This window comes from Culex pipiens, chromosome 3 (assembly GCF_016801865.2).
Source record: "Culex pipiens pallens isolate TS chromosome 3, TS_CPP_V2, whole genome shotgun sequence".
Lineage (NCBI taxonomy): Eukaryota > Metazoa > Arthropoda > Insecta > Diptera > Culicidae > Culex > Culex pipiens.
Genome location: NC_068939.1, coordinates 8,979,267 through 9,002,562, shown reverse-complemented (window position 1 = coordinate 9,002,562; position 23,296 = coordinate 8,979,267). Strand labels below are relative to the sequence as shown.

Genomic DNA, 23,296 nt, shown 5'->3' with positions numbered 1-23,296 from the left:
TGGGACGGAATTGATTTGAGCGTCTGTTAAGGAAGTATTAGACTATGACAATCAAACAAACAAATTCACACTTTTTTACAGATTGCCTGCACTCGTTTTCAGAAACGTCAACCTGTATACATTTAGGTTTGTTTGCAAAAAGTGCGATTTTTGCCTTCCTCACCTTACTGAGGAAAGGCTATAAAATCACTCGAAAACTGAACTTCTCAATAAGACCTCCTAGACCCACCTTCATGTATACCTATCGACTCAGAATCAAATTCTGAGCAAATGTCTGTGTGTGTGGTGGGATGTTGATCAAAAAATTGTCACTCGATTATCTTGACATTGGCTGAACCGATTTTGTCCGTTTTGGCGTCATTCGATCCGTCTTGGGGTCCCATAAGTCGCTATTAAAAATTATGCGGTTTAGTTAAGTACTTCAAAAGTTATGCTAAAAAAACGATTTTAACAAAAGTCCGGAAGATTGTAAAAAGGGTGGTTTTTGTAAGAAAACCTGGCATGTTATACATTTTTAGAAAGGTATTTAAAAGACCTTTCCAACGCGTCCAAAACATTGAAAATCTGACAACCCTATCAAAAGTTATAAGCACTTAAGTGTTATTTATACACTTTTTGGAGGCCAGATCTCAGATATTTTGATGAAAACGTTGTCCAAATATATCATGCGACCTATCTTTGGATAGGTAATTAAATGACCTTTCCAACGAATGTGAGGAAGGCACCAACCACCTAAGGGTGGATTAAGTAACGTTTTTTTGTTTGTCATAGTCTAAAACCTATACGTGGAAGAATTCCTACCATTTTTTACTTGCCTCACAGAATTAAAAACAAACCTTCTCGTATGCATTTCCACGCAGATTAAAAAAAACGGAGTAATTCTTTGGAACTTTGGTAAATGATATCAATTAGTTAATACCAGTTTCAATAAAATTTCAGGGAAAAATAGGATGCATGCTATGAAAATGTTCATAATACACCGTATTTTTAAAAAATATTGAGATTTTCATAATTTGGTATCAAACGATTCGAAATTAAGTATGTATTTTTAATATCTGAGCAATTCTCTACCAAAACCGGAAATGGATTTTATTTGTATTTTTTTATTTGACTCAAACTTTGTGGGGGCCTTCCCTATGACCAAAGAAGCTATTTTGTGTCATTGGTTCACCCATTCAAGTCTCCATAAATTTTGGCAGCTGTCCATACAAAAAGGGTGCGTAAATATTCGAAAATCTGTAACTTTTGAAAGAATGTTCTGATCAATTTGGTGTCTTCGCCAAAGTTGTAGGTATTGTTGAGGACTATTGAGAAAAAAATAGGTGAATTGCTGATTTTTTTATTAACTTATTTTTCATAAAAACTCAATTTCCCAAAATATGTATATTTTTGATTTTTGAGATTTTTTGATACGTTTTAGGGGACAAAAATCCGCAACATTTGAGCCATAGAGAAGAATGGTCAAAAATCTGCCGCCGAGTTATGATTTTTTTTAATAGAGATTTTTGAAAAAAAAAATAAAAATTTCATACAAAACTAAATTTGACCTAATTTTTTTATGTAAAATTGAATTTGCAATCGAAAAGTTCTTTACAGATTTTTTGATTAAGGGCTCCATTTTCAAGATATAGCCACCGAATGTTAGAAATATTTGCAGTTTTTCGATTTTTAAAAATAGTGACCATCAGTGACCATTTCTGAAAATTTTTTTTTTGAAAAGTTCAGAAAATTTGCTATAAAGTTGACTAAGAGACATTGAAGATTGGACCTCGGGTTGCTGAGATACAGCGGCTTAAACTAAAAGAAACATGAAAATTGAAGTTTTCTAAGTCTCACTCAAAAAACCCACCATTTTCTAATGTCGATATCTCAGCAACTAATGGTCCGATTTTCAATGTTAATACATGAAACATTCGTAAAATTTTTCGATCTCCTCGAAAAAAATATTTTCCAAATTTTTGAATCAAGGCTAACATTTGAAAAGGGCGTAATATTGAATGTTCGGCTCTTTTAAAAAGTTAGTCTTGATTCAAAAATTTGGAAAATATTTTTTTCGAAAAGAATGTTTCATGTTTTAACATTGAAAATCGGACCATTAGTTGCTGAGATATCGACATTAGAAAATGGTGGGTTTTTGAGTGAGACTAAGAAAACTTCAATTTTCATGTTTCTTTTAGTTAAAGCCGCTGTATCTCAGCAACCCGAGGTCCAATCTTCAATGTCCCTTAGTCAATTTTATAGCAAATTTTCTGAACTTTTCAAAAAATTTTTTTTCAGAAATGGTCGCTGATGGTCACTATTTTTAAAAATCGAAAAACTGCAAATATTTCTAACTTTCGGTGGCTATATCTTGAAAATGGAGCCCTTTATCAAAAAATCTGTAAAGTACTTTTCGATTGCAAATTCAATTTTACATAAAAATTAAATCAATTTTTTTTTGTATGAAATTTCATTTTTTTTCAAAAATCACTATTTAAAAAAAATCATAACTCGGCGGCAGATTTTTGACCATACTTCTCTATGGCTCAAAAGTTGCGGATTTTTGTCCCCTAAAACATATCAAAAAATCTCGAAAATCAAAAAATACGTATTTTGGGAAATTTAGTTTTTGTGAAAAATAAGTTAATAAAAAAATCAGCAATTTTTTTCCGTGTACCTATTTTTTTCTCAATGGTCCTCAACAATACCTACAACTTTGCTGAAGACACCAAATTGATCAGAAATCCATTTCCGGTTTTGGTAGAGAATTGCTCAATCACAAAATATAAAAATATTTAAATAACATACGTCCCTCTCAAATGTAATTTTCGAGAAAAATTGGCTACGTATGCACAAAAATTGCTTATATAGATAACATGTCTTCAAAATTTCATTGAAATCGGAGAGGTCGGGTACAAAAATACAAGAAAAAATCCTGATTTGAGCTGGTATTGCTCATGCACTTCCAGTGTTTTAAAGTTTTGGGAATTCATAAAATTTACTCCAAAAACTCTAAAACTGTGAAAATGCACACGAAATTTCGAATCATTTCATACCCATTTTGCAAATTATGAAAATTTGAGTACTTTCAAAAAATACGGTAGTCTGTGTAAATTTTAGAGTTTTGTTTTAGAAAAACATTAAAATCTTGTTTCAATATAAAAATAGGTTTCTTTGTGTTGTTTGTAGAAACATTTTACATATATTGATTATTTTTTCATTTCAATTTACTATTTCTATGTTTTAAATATTTTTTTATTACAGAATTACAGAATTAATTGTCATCAAAGCAAAGAAACACTTAATTTGTGGTTACATTTTTCGTTGACGTTTTATTTGTATCATACATAATATAAATGTTTTACATATCATTTTCTCCTGTCAAATAAATTATATTGAGTTCGTATGTTTGATTTTTCTTCCCTTAGGTTGCATTGCTCTGCACAGACTGTGTGTGTGTGACTGTTTTAATCTTCATTATTTGTTTTAATGCACTGAGCTTTTTGACGATTAGCCTAGCTTACAGACAATAGTGCAGTTAAAGGTACCAAAAGGATTAAACCTAGTTTAAAAGTTGAACAGCAATACGAACTAAGAAGAAGTAAATAAAAGTAACATCAATAGAAGGTCCTTGTTTTAAAAATCTGGATCGTTTTACAATACATTTGTAGAGGATGATGTAGAATAGAAAGAAACTTGCCTATTTGCACAGTAATATCTCCCAAAATACTCAGATACAGATTTGCTTCCTTTGTTTTTTTCGTAAGTGGTAATCGAACCAGCCAAAATATAAAAAAATAACCATTTATTATCACAAAGCATCCCCACCAGCTGGTTGTCGTATTTTGTTTGTTTGTTTGTTTTTGAATTTCCCTTAAGCCAGAACCAGCCAGGCCATAAAGATGAGGGCAACGTACAGGAAAATCTGCGACAGAAACTGATCCTCGTCAAACTCGCGCGTGTTTTCGTGCGGTGGATTCCCGCGAAAGTCGCCAAAGTTGAGCGACGACGTGAAAAACCCAAACGGGAACGCCCCGATGCCGAACGACATGTGGAAGCCACCGTCGCCGGTAAAGCTCTGGAAACCCTGCGGCTGTTCCGGTTCGGTGCGCTGGCCGGCCGGTCGCGGTGGCGCCGTTTTTCTGTGGAATAAAATGAAGAGTTTTTTTTAAAGCATGTTTTCCCCCACAAAACACTTGAAATGTTCGTCCCACCTTGGATCCTCCTTGCTGCCACCACGGCCGTACAGTGGAATGACCTTTTCCTTGCTGATTGAAGATTTGCACACCGGACACGTGTTCCGGTACCCGTTCATCCACTGGTGTATGCACGGCCAGCAGAACAGATGGCCGCACATGCTGACGACCGCGTCCTTGGCCGTGTCGAGGCAGATGTTGCACTCAAACACCGAGTCGTCCTTCTTTTCCTCGTCGTCATCGTTGGCGTCCTCGAGCGTGATCTTGGACTTGCCACCGGACGATGTGGCCGACTCGGGGCCGCTGGTGGAATCGGCTGCTGTAGATGTGGACGCCGTGGGCTGCGGGTCTCCGCTGCTGCCACTTGCGCCTGAATCCGGTGCGGTGCTGAATTTATTGCTCGCTGAAGAGGTCGATGCCGAGTTGAGATCTTCCAAGCTGGGCGCCGTTGGTGCCGTGGGGTGGGGATTGCTCTCAACGGTGGATGCCATTGTCTGTGGCTGAGTAATCTGCAAGGGGAAAAAAGTTATCTTAGATAAGTTGGTGCTCTCTTTGCCTCGATATCCTTTCTATTGGTCGATGATTTATTGGACTTCATTTGTTCCAAACACCTTCCTTGTTTCGATTCAACCAATTCTTGCGTTTATTGGTATTTTTTTTTATTTCAAAGTAGGGACCATCCATAAGCCACGTGGACACTTTTTTTGAAACCTCTGTAATTGTAACTGTAATTATAGAAAGCTTGATATTTCTACAACTCTGCTCTGGATTTCGAATCATTGAAGCATGTTCGTGTTTGTTCAAAAATCATTCAAAAAAATATAAAAAAAGAGTATAAAAATAAAAATTGAAATTACAAGCCATGGTTTCAACATTTTAATGAAAAAACTGTTTTAAAGTGCATTATACACCTGTTCAGTTGTTTTGCCATCATTAATTTCCAAAATATGTAAGTATTGACGAAAATTTTATTTTTTTTGCGAAAAATATTTTTTTTTGCGCTGCTGTAGATTGGAATTTTATAAAAATTCAAAACATTTTCAAACAATCAATGCAGAAAAATGCATTTTAGATTGTTTGCAGTTGATTAGACTTCTATTTTCGTGAAAAATTTGAAGTTTATTAGAAAAATATTTTTTTTGCCCCCTGATTTTGCAGACATAAATTTTTGCGACATAAACTTTGAAAAATATTTGCAACGGCCTTATGCCAGTGCATATATTTTTTGAAGCGTAAAAAAAATTTGTTGCTTTAAGGCTGATACGAAGCTCGGAAGGAATGCAAAACTCCATTTAAAAAAAAAACGCCCAAGAAACGGTCAAGAAAAGGGTCACGAAAATATTTGTCTTAAGCGGTACGCAGCTGAGAAGGAAAAAAAAGGGAAAGTGACGTTTGACGTTTTATCGCGCGGTGCTTGTTTGCAACATGTTTTGTAGAAAAATCAAATAATTTGGATTTGCTATTTTGAATGCGACTGAAAACTACAAACGCATCAATAATTTTGTATCCTGATCCTAACAAATATCGTAAAAATTTCTGACAGTAAAATAGAAAAAAAAATTGAATCACAAACTCAACAATTTGGAATCACATAAATTGAAATATTCAGAAATAAGGAAATTCAAAATTACAAATATAAAAAAAAAAAATATATTTTGAAATTGAGATACTTAATCAGAATCAGATATTTCAAAATTTTAAAGTACAAATATGTATTCAAAAAACAAAAATTCAAATTTCATATCTTAAAAAAATTATAAAATCAGCTTAAATTACATAATTCCTAAATTCTCATTTGCAACATTTTCAAATTCTAAATATTTAAAAAAGTTTTTGTCATCGGACCGAAAAAATAATATTTGTTTTTCGAAAAACTTCAAAATTCAATTTAAAATGCAAGTGCATTCAGCTGAAATCAATTTAAAATACATTTATCTGTGTTTAGAATCATTTTTAAGCATGTTCGGGTTTAGTAAAAAAATCTATTGATTTTTTTTTAATTTACATTTTTTTTGCTAAAATTTTTGATTTTATCGAATTTTACATTCTTTGAGAACTAATGCTTGCTAAACAACTGAACTTGTGTAAAATGCATTTTAAAACACTTTTTGCATTCAAGTGTAGAGAATATGGCTTGTTATTTCAACTTTATTTTTTTTATTTTTCAGAATTTTAGAATTAAAAAAAATACAAATATAAAAGAAAACAAATATTTTAAAATTGAGAAAGTTAGCAAAATCAGTTATATCAAAATTTTAAAATACAAATATTCAATTAGAATAAACAAAAAATCAGTAAATAAATAATTCAAAGCATGAAAAAAATAAAAATTTCAAAATGATAGTTACAAAATTCTTAAATTTGCAATTCGAACATTTTCAAATTCAAAAAAGGCCGTTGCAATTATGTTTTAAAGTTTATGTCCTTCGACTTTGGCCAAAGTTAAAACATTTAAATGACAGGCCACGGTTTCAACATGTGAATGAAAAAAGTGTTTTAAGATGCATTATACATCTGTCCAGTTGTTTTGCAATCATAAGTTTCCAAAATTTCCAAGTATTGACGAACATTTTATTTTTGTGAGAAAAAAAAAGTTTTTGCGGTGCTGAACATTATAATTTAGTAAAAAAATAAAATAAACAAGCCCAAACAAGCTAAATATTATTATCAATGCAGAAAAATACATTTTAGATTATTTTGAGTTGATTGGACTTCTATTTCAAAAAGAAAAATCCAGTTTTATGAAAAAAGATATTTTTTGCCCCCTGATTTTCGAACCATTTTTTAAGAGGGGGAATTATAATTTTAAGTTTAAAAAAGTTTTAAATTTAACAAATCAAAAAAATATACCGTAATCCGGGGTGACTTTGATAGGATTTCCATTTGTTTTTAGAATATTTTCCAACAGGTAAGGTTTTTCTCAAGATTATTATTTTTAAAACATGTACTGGGACAGACCACACAAAGTCCATGCACTATTTCGGAAAAAAAGTTTTTTCAATAATGTTTAGAAAAATAGTTACGTTTAAAATTCTTAGTTTTAATTCCGGGGTGATTGATAGTCATAGTTTTTCTTGTTAAAATCATATTTAATATGTTAAAACTTTATTTGTACGCTAAATGTACCATCACTAAAGTAGTTGATATAGTTTTTTAGAAAAAAAAACAATGTTTATATTTAGTTAACTAAGTGCATAAGCTTTTTAGCAAAATACATATAAATTTTAGGTAAAATTGTTAAAAAGTCGGAATTTTGCCTGAAATTTGTTAAAACTAGTTTTGTTTGTAAAATTATCGATTTATATTGCATTTTATACTGAACTCGAAGCACGAATCACAAGTTTTCACATTTTACATGAAATTAGTTCAACTGAAATTGCCTTTTAATTTGGAGATTTTTTTTCTAATTGTGTTTCAAAAACACATATTATTTATTATTTACAAACTTATTTAACCTTCTCCTCGTGGAAAATTGTCTAAAGAATCCGAAAATGCATTCCGTTTTCCGATTAAAAATGATGTCCATTGAGAAAATCAAGACACTTTGAGAAGTTTAAAATAATGACTTTCATCAACATTTTCTTAACTATAGTTAACTAACTTTTTAAACTTGTCAAAATTTTATGAAAAGTTCTTCTTGAGGAACTTTGAACACTTCTCTACCACGGTCAGTATGTTTCTAAACCATTCCTTACGTATTTTAATTGTACTCTTAATTTTGCGAAAAAATCGCAAACCTATCAAAGTCACCCCGGCTATCAAAGTCACCCCGTTTTACGGTACTCAAAGTTTAAAAATTTTAGTAACTCTTAAGAATTTAGGAATTTAAGAATTTAAAAATTGAAGATCTTAAAATTTTTAGAATATTATAATTTTAGAATTCAAAAATTTATGAATCTAGGAATTTAGGCCGAAATTTTGTCCCTCGGCTCGGGTCGAGGAGGAGAGCAAAAAAAAATATATAAAAATTGAAATAACAATTCTTGATTAAATTTTAAAAACAACCTATCCCTCATGGATTTCCTATGCAGATAGGACCTTTTGAAAATTTAATCTAGAATTCTCAACATTTGAATGAGTTAAGTGTATTAAAATTCATTTTAGGCCCGAAAAAAGTTGAATCGAGGCTTATAAAGTTCAAGTCTTAGAATAAGTACAAGTGAAACATTTTTCCTATTTTTGAGAAAAAAACGTTAATTATGTGATGTTTTAATTTAAGTTTGCATGCTTTCAATTTTTACAATGTACAAATAATTGACAAAGGTTTCTTTATTCAGAAATCTTAGTCACATGGAATTTCTCTAAATTGTTATTTTGTTTAGTGCTATTTCCAATTGAACTTTGCTTCCATCAAATTGCAACCAACAGGGTCATAATATTTATTTTGACTGCTTCGTTTTATTTTTAACTCAATCGTGTAGACACACACACTCACACAGACACAAACCTAAATTCTGGACTAAATTCGCCACTATCATCGCTCTCGGTCCCCGCTAGTGATAATGGAAGTAAACAAGCACCACGTCATGCGACTGCCTGTATGGCATGTTATTATATCTGGTGGCCAGTACACACGCACGCACACACAAGGTGGCGGGCGCGTGACGTAAATCGATCGCCTGACTATATCAACTACAACATTACCATCCGACTAGCTCCAGGAGGCTTCTCCGCGACTAATTAGCTTATTATAAATGTCCACGAAGGTCTCTTTTCTCGTTCGCAGATTTGAGGCTCTTCTCACGCGAAACTGCTTCTAGAGAGCTCTGGGGGAAAAAAACCTGTGCTGAAGGTCAACACCCTCCCTCTTCCATTTCGGGGGGTGGCTCCAATCCTGTTTTGCTCAATTCAGGACACGCAAAAGGGACACGTAGGCCAAAACCCTTTACAGCGAGTATTATGTAAATTTCCGACACTTTTTTAACGCCACAGAAAGCAACAGATACTCACCGCCGCGGTCTTTTCTAGAAGCTCCTCCAGTCGCTGCTGGATTCATAAAACGTCCTTCACGGGGTTGCTTTTGCTGTTTTTGGCTTTAGTGCCACTCACTTGGAAATTTTCCTTTTGCTGGCAAAAACACACAATTTCAGCACTACAGTTGACTTTCCCTAAAATTGCTCACTCGAATTCGCGCACCGTAACTTTTCCACCCGAAATTACGCCTCAGACTTGGACGGTCTTTGCTCCGAATCTCAGAAGAATCAGCGCTTTCGCAAGGTGGTGGTATCAAACGAGCCAAAATATTGTCACAATTTTTCTGCACCAAAAACGCGTATACTTAGCACTGTTGTATTTGTCAGCAAAGTCTGATGTGGGATGTCCCCCCTGGTTCGTTTCGCTGCCTTGTCAACACACAAGTTTTCCCGTACGTTCTGATGGGTTGTGGTTGGACCAATACTCGCTCTGTAAATCCAAAGAAATGACAGACTGGCACACACCAACACAGATCGTACAACCAGTTAAACTGTGGTGGAGAAAATGGGAAGTAAAATGATGAAATTTTGTATGCTTTTCTGACATTCGAATACAGAGGAGGGGAACTGTCACACTTGACGGGAATTGTTAGGGTTTTTATGAGATGTTTACTGCCCACCATTGAAAAAACGGCTAATATCCACTTTTGACAAAAACGAGATATTAGCACCAGGTGATAGAGGATGTTCCAACGCATCTTCTGGAACTTGAATTTTGCTGAAATAGTGTTTGGACTTGGCTGCCGATGCGAAAAACCAAACGGCTAATATGCCACTCTTATGAGAAATTGCCTTGACGCAGATTTTGTGACAAACACTAAAACGCGTTTTTCTCGGAATACTTGATTTGGCATAATAGCCGAATTTTCAATTATGGGCAGTTTACAGAACCGTATTTATTATGTACGTCAAGTTTTTTTTTAAAAAAAAAGATCCAAAACACACAATTTTATTTTTTTGGTTTCTGAGTGTTTTTGAAACTACCTCAAGTCAGAAGTATTACAAACACCAAAAAAGCAAAAAAAAAAGTTTATTGGCCCTTTTTTTCATTAAAAAAAAGTTCCAGACTTGATCAAATATTTAGTTCACAAATTTATTGAAATTGAAAAAAAAAATAACTTGTAGTGAATGAGTGTGGCAGAGAAGAGAGAAAATGAGAAGAGAGAGTTTATTTGGTCCGCATTTAACTCGAGACCAAACGCATGCAAGGCGGAGAAAACGGGAGAAATTGAGAGAAACGAGAGTTGCTCATTTACTAGCTGTCTTGTTCCATGGAAGTTAACTGTGGCTGAGTTGTTTTTCACTGATGATTCTAACTAGAATGTCTATTATTATTATTCTTTTTCCAAGAAAAAAAAAAATAAAATCATCTCGCATTATTGTTGCATTTTTTTACTGTTTTAATTTTTATTATTGATTGAAGGTTGTTCTACAATTAAAAATGATTTTGTGTGGACTTTTTTGTCAACAATTTTAAAACAAAAAATCAAAATTTCCAAATCTAGCCTATAATTTTCATATCTTTTTGCAATTCTACCGTGAAACTACTTACTTTTCCTGTCATACTTGAACGGCGAAAAAGCCTACTTTTCTGTACCAAAAATAACAGAATCGAATAGTAACCCTTTTCAAAACAAATGCTGAAATGTTCTACTTTTCAGCACTGTAAAAAATATTCTTGTTGCAACTTGTTACATAAACTACTATTTTAATATTCAGCCCTGGTAGAGTTAAATAATGAAAAATACAGGTTTTACGTCCTTTTACTTCTACTGTTGTAGCATTTTTTCCTTTCAAATATATTTAAAAAGAAAGTCAAAAAAGCTCATCTGAGTTCTAGTTTTTCGTGACGAGGTACCCTTGTAAAATTTGAGCTAAATCGGAGCAACATTGATTGTTTGTTTTACTGAAAAATTTCCTAATAAATAATACCGAATTTTGTTTTGGGCTCTTGTTGGTATTTTTTTTTTTTGCTTTTTAGTGTTTTTGGTACCGCCTTGAGTAGAGGCATAAACAAATTAAAACTTTGTTTGTTGGACCTTTTTTTTTTAAAAAAAAAACTCCAGAAATGATTTTATTTTAATTAATACTTGACATTAATATTAATAATCTCGAGATTGGATGGATCAAATTGGCTGAAATTTGGGATGAAGAATTTCAAAACATATCCCGTGTTCATGACAGAGCCCGATTTTGAAATTTTGTTTTAAAACATAATACTAAAATAGAAAAGATTTTTTTAATGAAAAACAACATATTTTTTATTTTTTTATATGTATATATTTTTGAAAATTGTTCTTCGTAATCATAATAAGGCAATTAAAATTCATAACATCTTAAAAAATCAAGAGAAATAAGAGGACAGACAAAAATTTAACCTTCATTTTATTCTTTTAACCCTCTACTGTCAAAATTTTTCTTTCGAACATTTTTATTTTTCCCGTGTTCAGGAGATCATTTTGAGCAACTTTTGTTCTACGAAAAACTTTACTTCTCTTGTTTTATGTTTTTCTAGTTTCATTTTTAGTATTTTAATTTGCATTTATCTTGTTAAGTTTATGTTTGTTTTTGGTAGTTTTTGGCCTTTTCTACCACCTCCTATCATTACATTTTGCCTATCTAATTTTTTCATGTTTTTACAGTCACTTTTTCAATTTTTTGCTTGATTTTCACATTTTCTGCTATAAAATGGCACCATTATCATTTAAGTTGTAAAAAATGCGTAGAGGCATAGTCTGGGACACTAGAAAAATTACTGCATACTTATTTTTACTTAAAGTAAAGGAAATTTTAGTAAAAAACACAGCCAAAGTTGACCCCTAAAAACAATTACATTTTTAAAAACATTTGCAAAGTCACATTAAACAAGTAAAACTTCCAACCCATACATTTTCTAAAATTTTAAAAGTTCTTATTTCCAATGCTTTTTAAAGATCAAAAATTTATTGAAAATTGATTTCTGGCGATTTTTTAAATCGAAGCCCGTCTAAAGGCGGGGTTGGGTTGTAGAGGGTTAATTTTTTATTTGTTGGCAAACTCATCAATGTAAAATGCCTTTTTTTCAGACAGACAAAAATTATTTTTTTTCAAGCAGATTGGCTTGAAACTAGATTTTTTTTATAAAAACACGTGCAATGTAAAAAAATACAATTAATTCGAATTAAAAAAAATTATGCTGAACCGGTAAAAATACGGCACGTATACAGTGGTAACTCTAACCGGTCAGGTCATAGGCGTGCGTACGGAGGGTAACTGAAAGCTTAAACGTCATTTCTATTCCTGACTTCAAACACTGTCAGCAGAGATGTGAACATTTAGTTACTGCAACAAAACACACAAACACATTCCATACGCATTTTGACGCAGTACTAGTACCTGGAACTGGAACGCGGTCAAATAGTTGGAGAAGGAAACAGAAAAAAATCTCATTTTAACAGTTAGGTCTTTTGCTACAGGTTTGTTTTTGTAAGTACGATAACAAGGTTTAAAACGTTCATCAACTTGTAAGATTCTCAAATTATAAGTTTTTTTCTCCGCGCATTTGGTAGTTAAAGAGTGAATCTAACAAAGTCACAATACATCCTTCCCGGTGCTATGTGCAAAATGTGTTTACACTCTTATCACCGCGTAGATTACGCATTATCGGGTGCAGTGAAATACGAGTTTTAAAAATGTGTCTTTAGCCTTCAAGTAACACACACAAAAATAAGCCTCACGTTTGAACAAACACAGCCTCATCCCAGCGAGGTGCGAGGGGCTTCATTCGTGCAGTGCAGTCCAAGTGAGGGCAAAGATAAGCCACTTGTACTTACACACTAAGCGCGACTTATTTTCGACTCTCTTTCATTTGATAATTGACCCATTATATCGCCAGTGTCGAGGCCGTTAACTCATTCCGGCCGTGACCGAGTGCCGCTCAAGACATTGTTTAAGTGTTGTTCCGTAATTTCTAATCTTGTGTTATCTATTCCCATTATCGTGTTTCACCTGTAAGATTTATCACAAAACTAGCCGCAAGATGTCGCTGTCGAGGCCGCTATACAACATGATCGGAGCATACTTTGAGCAGCTCTTTAACCACCCGGTGAGGACCAAGTCCATCACAAGGTAAGTTTAATAGTCACCCTCCTGGCTCGGCAAGACTCAAGTTGTGCGAGGATTTCGCTTCCACCGAGCCTCGTTCTATTTTATATACCTACCTGAATGCAATTGTGGTGGTGCTGCAAAAAGTACGGAATGGAGGCGTTTACCTACTTAAATCTAGTGCTGAGTTTTATTTACGGGTGTTTTTATTTATTGGTAAAGGTTTAAAGTACTTGGTGCTTTAACCCTCTCGACCGAAGCAGAGTTGACTAAAAAATTGCTACCGTAAAACAGCTTAACAAAAAACAATGAATACAAACATCTGGGAATGTGGAAACATTTAGTGTCACAAGAAATTTGTAATGTGGCCTCAAAATATGTGTGAATTTACCTCCATTTACGTGTAATTGCTCCTTTTCCACATATTTCCAATATAATATTGGAATGAATTTAGTTCGAAAAAGCTGTAATATTCAACCCTCAAATTTTCAACCTTCCAAAATTCAACCTTTTTTTACACTGCGAAACTCAATGGCAACAACACACTGACCATTTTACTAATCTCGGCCGATTGCTTGCTAGGGAAAATATAACCAATTTATCACACTAAGCCTTTCAACCTATTCTCATCACTTTACAGTTTTTCGCTATTCAAACAACATTTTCAGATGCATCAACAATGGATAGTAGCTGACTCACTTTCATTTCTAGATTATTTTTTTCAAAACAACCAATCATAACTTGAGGATTGATCTCCAGTTCTTCAAATTTTAGAATCGTTAACCTGTCCAACGATAAGTCGGATGATTGATTCGGAAATAGTTTTTAGACAGATAAGTGAGAAAAAATAAACAAATATGTACCTCACTTGTGTAACTTTACATAGTTTCTGATGAAAAATTGCAATATTACCTGACACTGAAAAATGAGTTATTTTATATCAGGTGATATTTTCATCCTTTTCCACGTAACTAAATACAAAAAAAAATATTCAAAACCCATTCTAAAAAAAAACATAGAAAACTTTTCTGCATTCATAATAGTTTTTTTTAATTTTGATTTTTAACCCGAATATCGCGAAAAGACGATTTCAGAAGTTTTTTTTTTTTTGAAAAGGTCCAATAAACCAAATTTCCAGTTCTTGCTTTCGGGTGTTTTTGAAACCGCCTTGAGTCAGGGGTATTAAAAAACACCCGAAAAATCCAAAACTGAAAATTTGGTTTATTGGACCCACTAGCGTGCACAGAGTGGGGCAACATGGGGCAACTGCCCCACCATCATCAGAAATTTGTTCTACATTTGGTCAGGGGGTGTCCACAAATGACGTATTTTTCAAAACGTCCATATTATTGCCCCACCTTCCTCAAAGAGCTGGGCACGCTAGTGATTGGACCTTTTCAAAAAAAAAAAAAAACTCCTGATTTTTTGCATTACTTCATTGATGATTGCAAATTAGTATAATAAAACACGATTAAAACCCATTTCTGATCATTTTTTTTTTCATTTTAATGCAAAAAAAAATAAATAAATTAATCAGACAACATTTTTTAATGAATCAACTATGGTTCCCTTGGAACGAGCTGTCAAGTAGGACTTTTTCTGTCAAGAAGGGCCGTGAAGCTATTTTTTTAAATTGATTTAAAAATCTATTTTAAATTCTTTGCGGTCGTACAAAGGGAAAATAAAAATACATCCGAAAACCACAAATTTTAAAATTGAAAAATTATAAAACTCTATAATTTTTCTTAATTTATAAAAATCATTCTTAAATTCTAAGATATTGAAAATCTTATTTTCGTCAATTAATACATTTTTAAACAAATAAAATTATTGAATTTTGTTTTTTTTAATGATAAATTCGTAAATTCCGCCAGGACATGACACTGTTGGAGTCATATTTTGTTTGTTTGAAACAAATTCCTTGATTTTTGAATTGTGAGTTTTTTTTTGTAATTTTTATTGACTTTTTGAAATTATATTTTCTTAGAATTTTCAATTTTAACATTGTTAAATCTAGAGTAAATTTTCAAAAGGTCCTATGCGACAAAAGTAAACAAACTGAGTTATTTATTGCATTACATTCTGCAAGCTGGAAACTACACTCACTGCTGATCCAATTTCTTCAAAGCCTTTTATTTTTAAAGTTATTGATAAAATACAAAACAACCTAAAAGCATTCTTAATAAATTCTACACCAAATAAATATAGGTCGTTTTACCACACGGGAGTCCTATGTGCAATCGAGTGAAACGTGCACATAGAACCGTAGCAAATCAACCTATGGAACATTAATATAATTTTTTAATGCTGATGCACATACGCTCATATCAAAATGACCTATGTACATGTTTATTGAGTTTATTTGAAAATATGTATAAGTCGTTTTTTAATAAAATTCTAAAACATAAATATTTTACAATCTTCATGTTTGTACAATCCACGCACAACGTGTAGTCATCAGCTGGGAGAGAGCATGAAATGTTTCAATGCTGTCAAAGCAAAAGAGAGAAGTTCAATTCAACCTATCTGCACTCTCTCGAATTTGACAGATACGCCACCCAAAAACTTGGGAGCATAACACCAACAAGGCAGCATAAAAAATCATAACATTTGTGCATATAGGTCGTTTTGCACGGTTTAGTTTTTTGTTGTTTTTAAATGCGATTTTTCATTGATGGAGGTAAGTCTTCATAAAATAGATAAGTCATTTTTTTTTTTTGAAGGAGTGGAGTGATTTGGAGAGAGTTTTAACAGGTTGTAAAGTGAGAGTGATCATTATTTTCTGTTTGTTTATTTTTTCTCAGAAGTGTCGAGGTGTGCTCCACCGGGGGTTTTTAAATCGCCTCATTATGTTCGGCACGGAACCGTAGCCTAGTTTTAAATCCCAACACAAGCATAACTCGAACAAGATACTTATCCGGAAGTTGCCGTCTCCAGCTTTTGTTCGCGGGTGCTGTACAGGTGCGAAATTACCTGCTGATGTTTCACTGCACTCAGCAGTGTTGCTGGCGGAGTTTAGTGACATCATTCATCAGTTTGGACTACGTGTGTTTTGCGTCCGCTGTCAGACCGACTTTCATTCTTGATGTTACGCTGATCGTACCGCTAGTTGGTAAGTTCCTCGATATTTTCCTACTGTGAACAATTGCTAAACTCACACCTCCAAAGACAGCACATTCCGAACGAAATTTCCGCCTTTCACGGTGACCGAAGTGTTGGAAGCGGGCAATCGTCTACGTTCCAAGGAATCCCTAAAACTCCCGGCGGTGCCAGAATCCAAGCTGAAGGCAACGAAGGCTAAGTTGTTGGCCCACCCGGAAAATCTGCGCCGCCAGCTGCAGGCCGTCAAGCTACTTCGCGTTAGGTAGAACCTGCTGCGCGCGGCCAAGTACACCAAGAAGTATGCCCGGATGGAGCATGAGGTGGTGGACAAGGCACGCGAGGTTAAGAAGGCCGGAAACATCTACATTCCGGGCGAGCCGAAGGTTGCCTTCGTCATGCGTATCTGTGGTATCATTATCAAGCTGAACAAAGTCACCAAGAACTTGCTGCGTATCACCGCCCCGACATCACCTAGGGCTATCCCTTGCTTAAGTTCGTCAAGCACCGACAAAACCGAATCCCAACTACGGACTTCTTCGTAATCGACTGAAGCTGCGTGCCGCGTACAAGCCTCAACACCCCGACCGGTGAATGGCGCAAGTACAACCAACTACGCAAGTACAACCACTACGTCGAAGACGGAGACTTTGGCAACCGCAAGGAAAAGATCAATCAGCTGATCAAGCATATGGTTTAAGTGATACATAGCGCGTTGAGGGAGAGTGTTGAATAAAACAAAACCAAGAATATAAATAAATTTGGTTTGAGAAAATCCTGTATGTTTAGTACTTCATTTAGGCAGCAATCGCGTGTAAGTTGAACCCACACACACATGCGCGGTCATGTCCGTCGTCTAGCTTTTGCCACGCGTGTTTCAAGCGCTGGTGTTCTATCTTCCAGGGGAACGCCAACCAGACCAGCTGAGTAACGTACAGCAGATCACCCTGCTGAAAACGCTCCTTCTAAATTCTAACTTTTGCGTCAACGAACACTGCAGAACGTTCTATGTGTAAATTGGCAGCATTCAGCGACAAGTTGTAACAGCTGATGACCAATTGCGGGCGGATCCGATACACTGAACCCGGTTCGTCGAACTGATGAATTCTGATCTCTTGATGACCATGAGCTACCATTTGACCCCTAGCTCATTGCTTTTGATCTAGTCATCCGCGGAAAAAGTAGGCACACACGGCTTCCACGTAAAATAAAAAAAAAAAAAAAAAAAAAAATTATTTCCTCGACTTGTCCAATATGCGACAACACGAAAATTGAAAAATATATTTAAAGTAGTTAGAGTCAACGAATTCAGTTTTTTATTTTGCAAATCCAAACGGTATGAATAATACGGTCAAAAAATCATCAATCTTCCTCCTCTTCCCTCGGGCAACATCTTCTGGCTTTTGGACATCCTCTGCTAGTACAGCCGCTTCCGCTTCCTTCTGCGTACCTTCCTTGCCGTTAGTTGCACTTTGCTTCTCTTCAACCTTTATCTCCTCATCGCCAGCGACCTTCTCGCCAGACTCCTATCCATTCTGCTCCTCGGTCGATTCCTGCGACTTGGCGTCCTCGTCCTGTCGGGTGCAAATTTCTATCAGTTCGAATACTGCGGCACAATGCTAATCAGCATCAACCGTTTGGTCACTTCTACGATCCCCGAGCGCGTTGGTAACGATCTCGCGTTCCAGTCCGTTGTTGATCATCGGTTGAAAGTGACCGCGAACGTTTTCGGTTCCTTCACAAGTACAGGACAGCTTGCCGGCGCCGTCCATAATGTCCTTCAGGTTGGCCTTGGTGATTGAAACTAGCCGCACAATATTTCTTGGTTCCGGCCGCGTCCTGCAGAATCTTGAGCGCCAATTCCGTCGAATTTTCAGCCCGTCTTAATGAAGCAGATGTTTTTTCGCCCCGATGACTACCGACTCAAACCGGTACTTTTTCTTCTCCATTTTGGCAGATTCGGCTTGTTTTCCCACAAGCAATGAAATGTCCTCCCCCTCCTCGTCTTTTTTTTGCTCTGCCGCGGCCTTTTCGACAGGTTGTTCGTTGGTCGGAGGCGGAGAATCACACACCTTCCCGTACAGATCGTTGGCGTACTCGTTTGTGATCGGTACGTGTCCCGGGTTTAGTTTTGCTCGATCATGTTGCACGTCACAAGGAATCCGCGCTGGCCCGCTTCCAGGTAGGCCGGTTTCTTCCGGTGAAGATTTACGCTTGCTTGTTTTCTGACCAGATCTGTAATACAAATTAAACGCAAAAAAACACACAAATTATAAGCTGCCACTGTACTGCATACTTGAAAAAACTCACCTGAACCGCTTACGACAGGATTGAATCAAAAACGCAAAAAAGCAAAAAAACAATTGAAAATTAAAAAAAAACCAGAAAAGTTCTATGCGCACTCAGTTAAACTTTGTTTACATTGTCGGATAGGATGTTTTGTAAGCACCTATCCGGCAGATGCCGACGAGTTCTGTGATTGGTCGATTTGTTCTCGTAACGGTTTCTCTCTCTCGCGCTGGAAAGCATTGAAACATTTCATGGTCTCGATCAGCTGTTGCCTACACGTTGCGCGAGGATTGGGTAATCATAATTATCATGAAAAAGTTGTTCTTTTTAAATAAAGATTTAAATTAAGTTCAGAAAGATCCTATGTGCAATGCTGCACATATTTGCTCCAATGTGGTTGATCCTATCTGCAAAAAAAGTTCTATGAAGCGTGTCCTATGTGCACTAAAAGGTCGTATGAAACAAAGTTATTCAGAAATAAGTTTAAACTAAATTTTTGATAGTTCCCGTTAAGTACACTTAAAAAGCATCATTCTAGGTCCATTTGTGCGTTTTTAGAATTGAAAAATACCCAACCTTGTTTAAATGGGATTTAAAACTGTCCAGCAAAACTTTGACATCAATTTACTTAGATTGAGGTTTTTGCACATAGGACCTTTTGAAAATTTACTCTAGAAATACAGTCCTGACTCGATTATCCGAAGTTTTGATAATCCGAAGTTTCGACTATCCGAAGGTTTGACTTCGGATAATCAAATCACGAACAAAAAAAACGTATTTTTTTTTATTGTCTTGATTTTAGCATCAAATTTGAATGCTGCGACCCCATTTTAGTCATATTTAAATGTTTGATTGCCTTAAAAATTACAAAATGCATTTTTTTTCCATATTTCATCACCGCCATTTTGGCCGCCATCTTGGATTTAAAAATTCTAAATCACTTTGAGTGGTTTAGATGTCAACAATAAAAAATAAGACAAAGAAGAAAAAATCTTAATTCGATTATCCGAACTGAAAATTTTCTGAGGCCTTCGAATAATCGAGTCTGGACTGTATTCAATTTTTTGATGTTTTAAACTTCAGAAATTTTGAATTTTATAATTTAAGAAATGTTTAAATTTTTGTAATTTTTGAATCATTGAACTTATGAGTTTTTGATTTATATATTTTTTTAATATAGAATTTTCAAACATTGATACTTCTAAATTCAAGATTAAGTCTTACATTTTTTTGAGTTTTAGATGTTTTTAATTTTTTTTTTAATTTTGTAATTTGATTTTTTTCTTGTATCTTTGTATTGTGCAATTCTCTGTGAAATCAGCCGATTTCGACCATTTTTATTTTTTGAATTTTTTGATTTGGCTCAAACTTTGTGGGCCCTTCCCTATCACCAAAGAAACCATTTTGTGTCATTGGGTCACCCATACAAATCTCGTAACGACGGTACGTAAATATTCGAAAATCTGTAACTTTTCAAGGAACTTTTTTTTACAAAAAATCAATTTCTCAAAATCCGTATTTTTTTATTTTTGATTTTTTTATATGTTTTGGAGGACAAAATGGTCCGATTTTCAATGTTAAAATATGAAAAATCCGTGAAATTTTCCGATCTTTTCGAAAACAATATTTTGATTTTTTTTTTTCTATCAGGACTAACATTTCAAAAGGGCGTAATATTGAATGTTTAGCCAAAAAAAGCAAGCATTGTTGGATAACTATGAAAGGTTTTCTTATGAGTCGAATACTGTGATTAGAAAATTATATAATTGTGAGCAATGCACCACCCACCAATATTTCTTTAAAACTTTATACAATTTTTAAACAAAAATTAAAAATTTAATTAGGATACTGCTTTGAATACATCCAAAGTTCATCGCTGCAAACAAGCCACAATAAACCCCCCAAAGTGCTCAAAATATCTTATCTCATCTGAGAGGTAGAGCTGTTCTGCTGATAATGCCAACCATAGCGTAGGTATAATCTTCTGAAAACTCACCTGCTTGCAAATTTCAGCTGCGTCATCGCGGCCTCCGCCAACGTCTGCTCGCAAAAGATCGCCGGCGTGAAACGCCTCAACTCGGACACGGTCGTCGCGTACGGCCTGTTTGGACTGATCTTCACTGGGCCCCTGTCGCACCTGTTCTACCAATGGCTGGACCGAGTCACGCAGGACCGTCGCTTCCGGGGCATTCTGATGCTGCTCGGCGAGCGGGCCCTGTTTGCGCCAATCATCACCGCCCTGTCGCTTTACTTCATCACCCGGTTCGAGGGAAAGGACCACGAGGAAGGAGTGGGTAACTTGAACGACCTGTACAAGATGATTCTCCTCAACAACTGGAAGTTCCTGACGCTGCCGGTGCTGATCAACCTTCGATTCGTGCCTCCGATGGTGAGTCCTGTCGCATTCTTCTTCTTCTTCTCCCTTCTAAAAGCAAGTTCTTTTTTTTCAGCTTCGCGTGCTCGTTGCCAACCTCATCGGCTTCTGCTGGATCGTTTTCCTGTCGGCGAAGCGCCGAAAGGCCGAAGCTCGTCGCCGCCAGGCCGAGGAGCAGCGAAACTCCTGAGTGACGGAGCCGGGCTCGTTTTGGCCCTTTGCCGCCGTGTGAGCAGCGTTAGAACGGGGATGACGACGGTTGTACAGCGTGCATGGAAATAGGGAAAGAAACATAAATACCGTCATCAGGGGTGACATTGGGTCTGGGGGGTAAGATTGGGTCATACAAAAATGCTGAAATTTGTATGACCCAATCTCACCACCCAGACCCAATGTCAGCCCTGATGACGGTAGTAAAAGAATTTAGCAATTTGCCGAAAGTTATGAAATTCCAGTAAATTTATAAATTTAGAAAAAAAGCAGAAGAAACGGGTTAAGCACGAACCCACAAACAAAAAAGACAGCTTAAATTAACGTCGTTTCAAGGCAATATCAAGTTATTATTGTACACACAAAATCGACTAACCTTTTTAGATTTGATTAGTGCACAAGCAATTAAAATTCTAACACGTCGTCGTCTGTAAAATAATTATTAGGCTAGGGAGGTGCAAAAGACTATTGTTATAACTATTTGTTCCATTGGATTTGTAGTAGAGGGTAAGAAAGGGGTTACTAAATATACCATTTTATATCTTGAATACAAGTTTGAATTATATAAAAAATAGAAAAGAAAGAAGTCATAAGCAGACATGCATCGGCACTAAGAGCTCTTCTTAACGGCACGCATCTTGTTCTAGATGGCATTTTCGTTTAAAGTAATGTTATGCTTGTTGCTCGTTAAAAACGTTTTCATTTTGATAAGAATATTACGTAGAAAACATTGGTTCATTGGAAAAATTGATTTTAGCTATATTTTTATGTGATTAAGTTCATAAGCTCTCAAGAAGAACTTCTTAAAAGCTCTTTGAGTGCACTTAAAGGTTCTTACCATACATCTTACTTGGCTTTCAATATTATCTTTCAGGGTCTTCGGGAGCTTTAATGATTAGCTTAATAAGTGTACTTTAACCACTGGAACAACATGCTAGGAATCATCTACGCGAAATGCCATACAAGTTCTTCTAAAAGAGGAGTTAAAGCGGATGCATGTCTGGTCATAAGTCTAATTCAAGCAAGGGTCCTGTTTTACAGTTTAATTATTATTTGGGCAATCACTGATTTTGACATCTTGCGGACAAATCAGGTAAGTCAGAAGTAAAAATCAAAATTTCGCGCATGCCAGTCACTTAGTATCCACATTTCACGGTAAATAGAAAAGTGTTTTCAAAAAAATCCGAGATTCCCAAAAAAGTGTCCACGTGGTGTTTCGCAGCTGACCGTGCAAAAATGCTATCAACATATTCAAAATTTCTATATTGATATCGGGTTTTCTGATCGATTTAGCGTCTTCTGTACAGTCCCATACAGGCCTGCAAAAAGTTTCCAACCCAGCGTACACATGAAGCAAACCAAAATGTCTGTTCACTGCTAGCATGTGACTGCAAGCCTACTGTGTCTATTCAACCACTGCCGCCTGACTTGTGCCGGTCGGCTGCTGGAGAATGAGAGACGTGAAAAAATGAGCTACACTCACTCAATTTGTGTCATATGACTGACTCGTAAAATCCTCTTTAAACACTATTTTGACTATTTTCAAACAGTTGAATGGTTGTAGACTGTGCAAAACACTTAAAACAACCATAAGTTATATTCAAAATTACATTTCCACGCATAAATACGAACTTTTTGTGTAAAAACTTGTTTCTTTATGTGTGTGCGTGCAACGTCGAATGAGCGTTGGTCGACTACTGCCTCGCATTGCAGCTGCTCAATGAGCTAGGGCACTCACGACTGCGCCGGGTTTGTTTATGTCACGGTTTTGCGGTTCAGTGAATGGATCTCAAAAATTCGTGTCAGCGTCGCCGATTTTCGAGTCATGACCCCTGACATTTTCAGCACTGGTCCCATAAGCATTTTCATAACTTTTGAGTTATTGCTGCAGTTTGGTTCAAAGTCGTGTGCTCTTTCAGAAGAGCCTAAAAAATTCAGTACTTTGTTCTAGAAATCAGAAGGAAATCCAGCTTTTCGTGAAAACTTAACACGTAGCCTTATGTGAGGGACAAACATGCCATGAGTTTTTCTCAGATTGCTGTTTTTGCATATGGGACATTTATGCGAACATGGGCAGTACATTACCCATGACA

The 23,296-nt window shown here is 35.5% G+C and overlaps 2 protein-coding genes and 1 pseudogene across 5 annotated transcripts; 2 read left to right on the top strand and 1 right to left on the bottom strand.

Moving 5' to 3' along the window:
* Positions 1-3,244: 3,244 nt before the first annotated feature.
* LOC120427000 (E3 ubiquitin-protein ligase RNF185-like) lies at positions 3,245-20,744 on the bottom strand. Of its 3 annotated transcripts, none has more exons than XM_039591835.2 (3): positions 20,616-20,744; positions 4,194-4,684; positions 3,245-4,121 (listed from the first exon to the last, which is right to left on the bottom strand). In XM_039591835.2, the coding sequence occupies exons 2-3, from the start codon at positions 4,664-4,666 to the stop codon at positions 3,854-3,856; spliced, it is 741 nt and encodes a 246-aa protein (XP_039447769.1). In that variant the 5' UTR covers positions 4,667-4,684; positions 20,616-20,744; the 3' UTR covers positions 3,245-3,853. The 3 variants fall into 3 exon arrangements, with proteins under 3 accessions (XP_039447769.1, XP_039447761.1, XP_039447755.1); XM_039591827.2 differs by lacking the exon at positions 20,616-20,744 and adding an exon at positions 9,126-9,559; XM_039591821.2 differs by lacking the exon at positions 20,616-20,744 and adding an exon at positions 8,820-8,950.
* LOC120427021 (PXMP2/4 family protein 3) lies at positions 12,460-21,756 on the top strand. Of its 2 annotated transcripts, XM_052710036.1 has the most exons (4): positions 12,460-12,613; positions 13,143-13,255; positions 20,633-21,008; positions 21,070-21,756. In XM_052710036.1, the coding sequence occupies exons 2-4, from the start codon at positions 13,167-13,169 to the stop codon at positions 21,181-21,183; spliced, it is 579 nt and encodes a 192-aa protein (XP_052565996.1). In that variant the 5' UTR covers positions 12,460-12,613; positions 13,143-13,166; the 3' UTR covers positions 21,184-21,756. The 2 variants fall into 2 exon arrangements, with proteins under 2 accessions (XP_052565996.1, XP_039447779.1); XM_039591845.2 differs by lacking the exon at positions 12,460-12,613 and having other exon boundaries at positions 12,939-13,255.
* Positions 15,918-18,634, top strand: LOC120426990 (60S ribosomal protein L7-like; annotated as a pseudogene).
* Positions 21,757-23,296: the final 1,540 nt, after the last annotated feature.

Coding starts and splice junctions, on each gene's coding strand:
- LOC120427021 (XM_052710036.1), top strand. CDS start 13,167: ATGTCGCTGTCGAGGCCGCTATACAACATGATCGGAGCATACTTTGAG. Junction 13,256..20,632: donor AGGACCAAGTCCATCACAAG/GTAAGTTTAATA, acceptor TGCAAATTTCAG/CTGCGTCATCGCGGCCTCCG. Junction 21,009..21,069: donor TTCGATTCGTGCCTCCGATG/GTGAGTCCTGTC, acceptor CTTTTTTTTCAG/CTTCGCGTGCTCGTTGCCAA.
- LOC120427000 (XM_039591821.2), bottom strand. Junction 4,122..4,193: donor GGCAGCAAGGAGGATCCAAG/GTGGGACGAACA, acceptor TTTATTCCACAG/AAAAACGGCGCCACCGCGAC.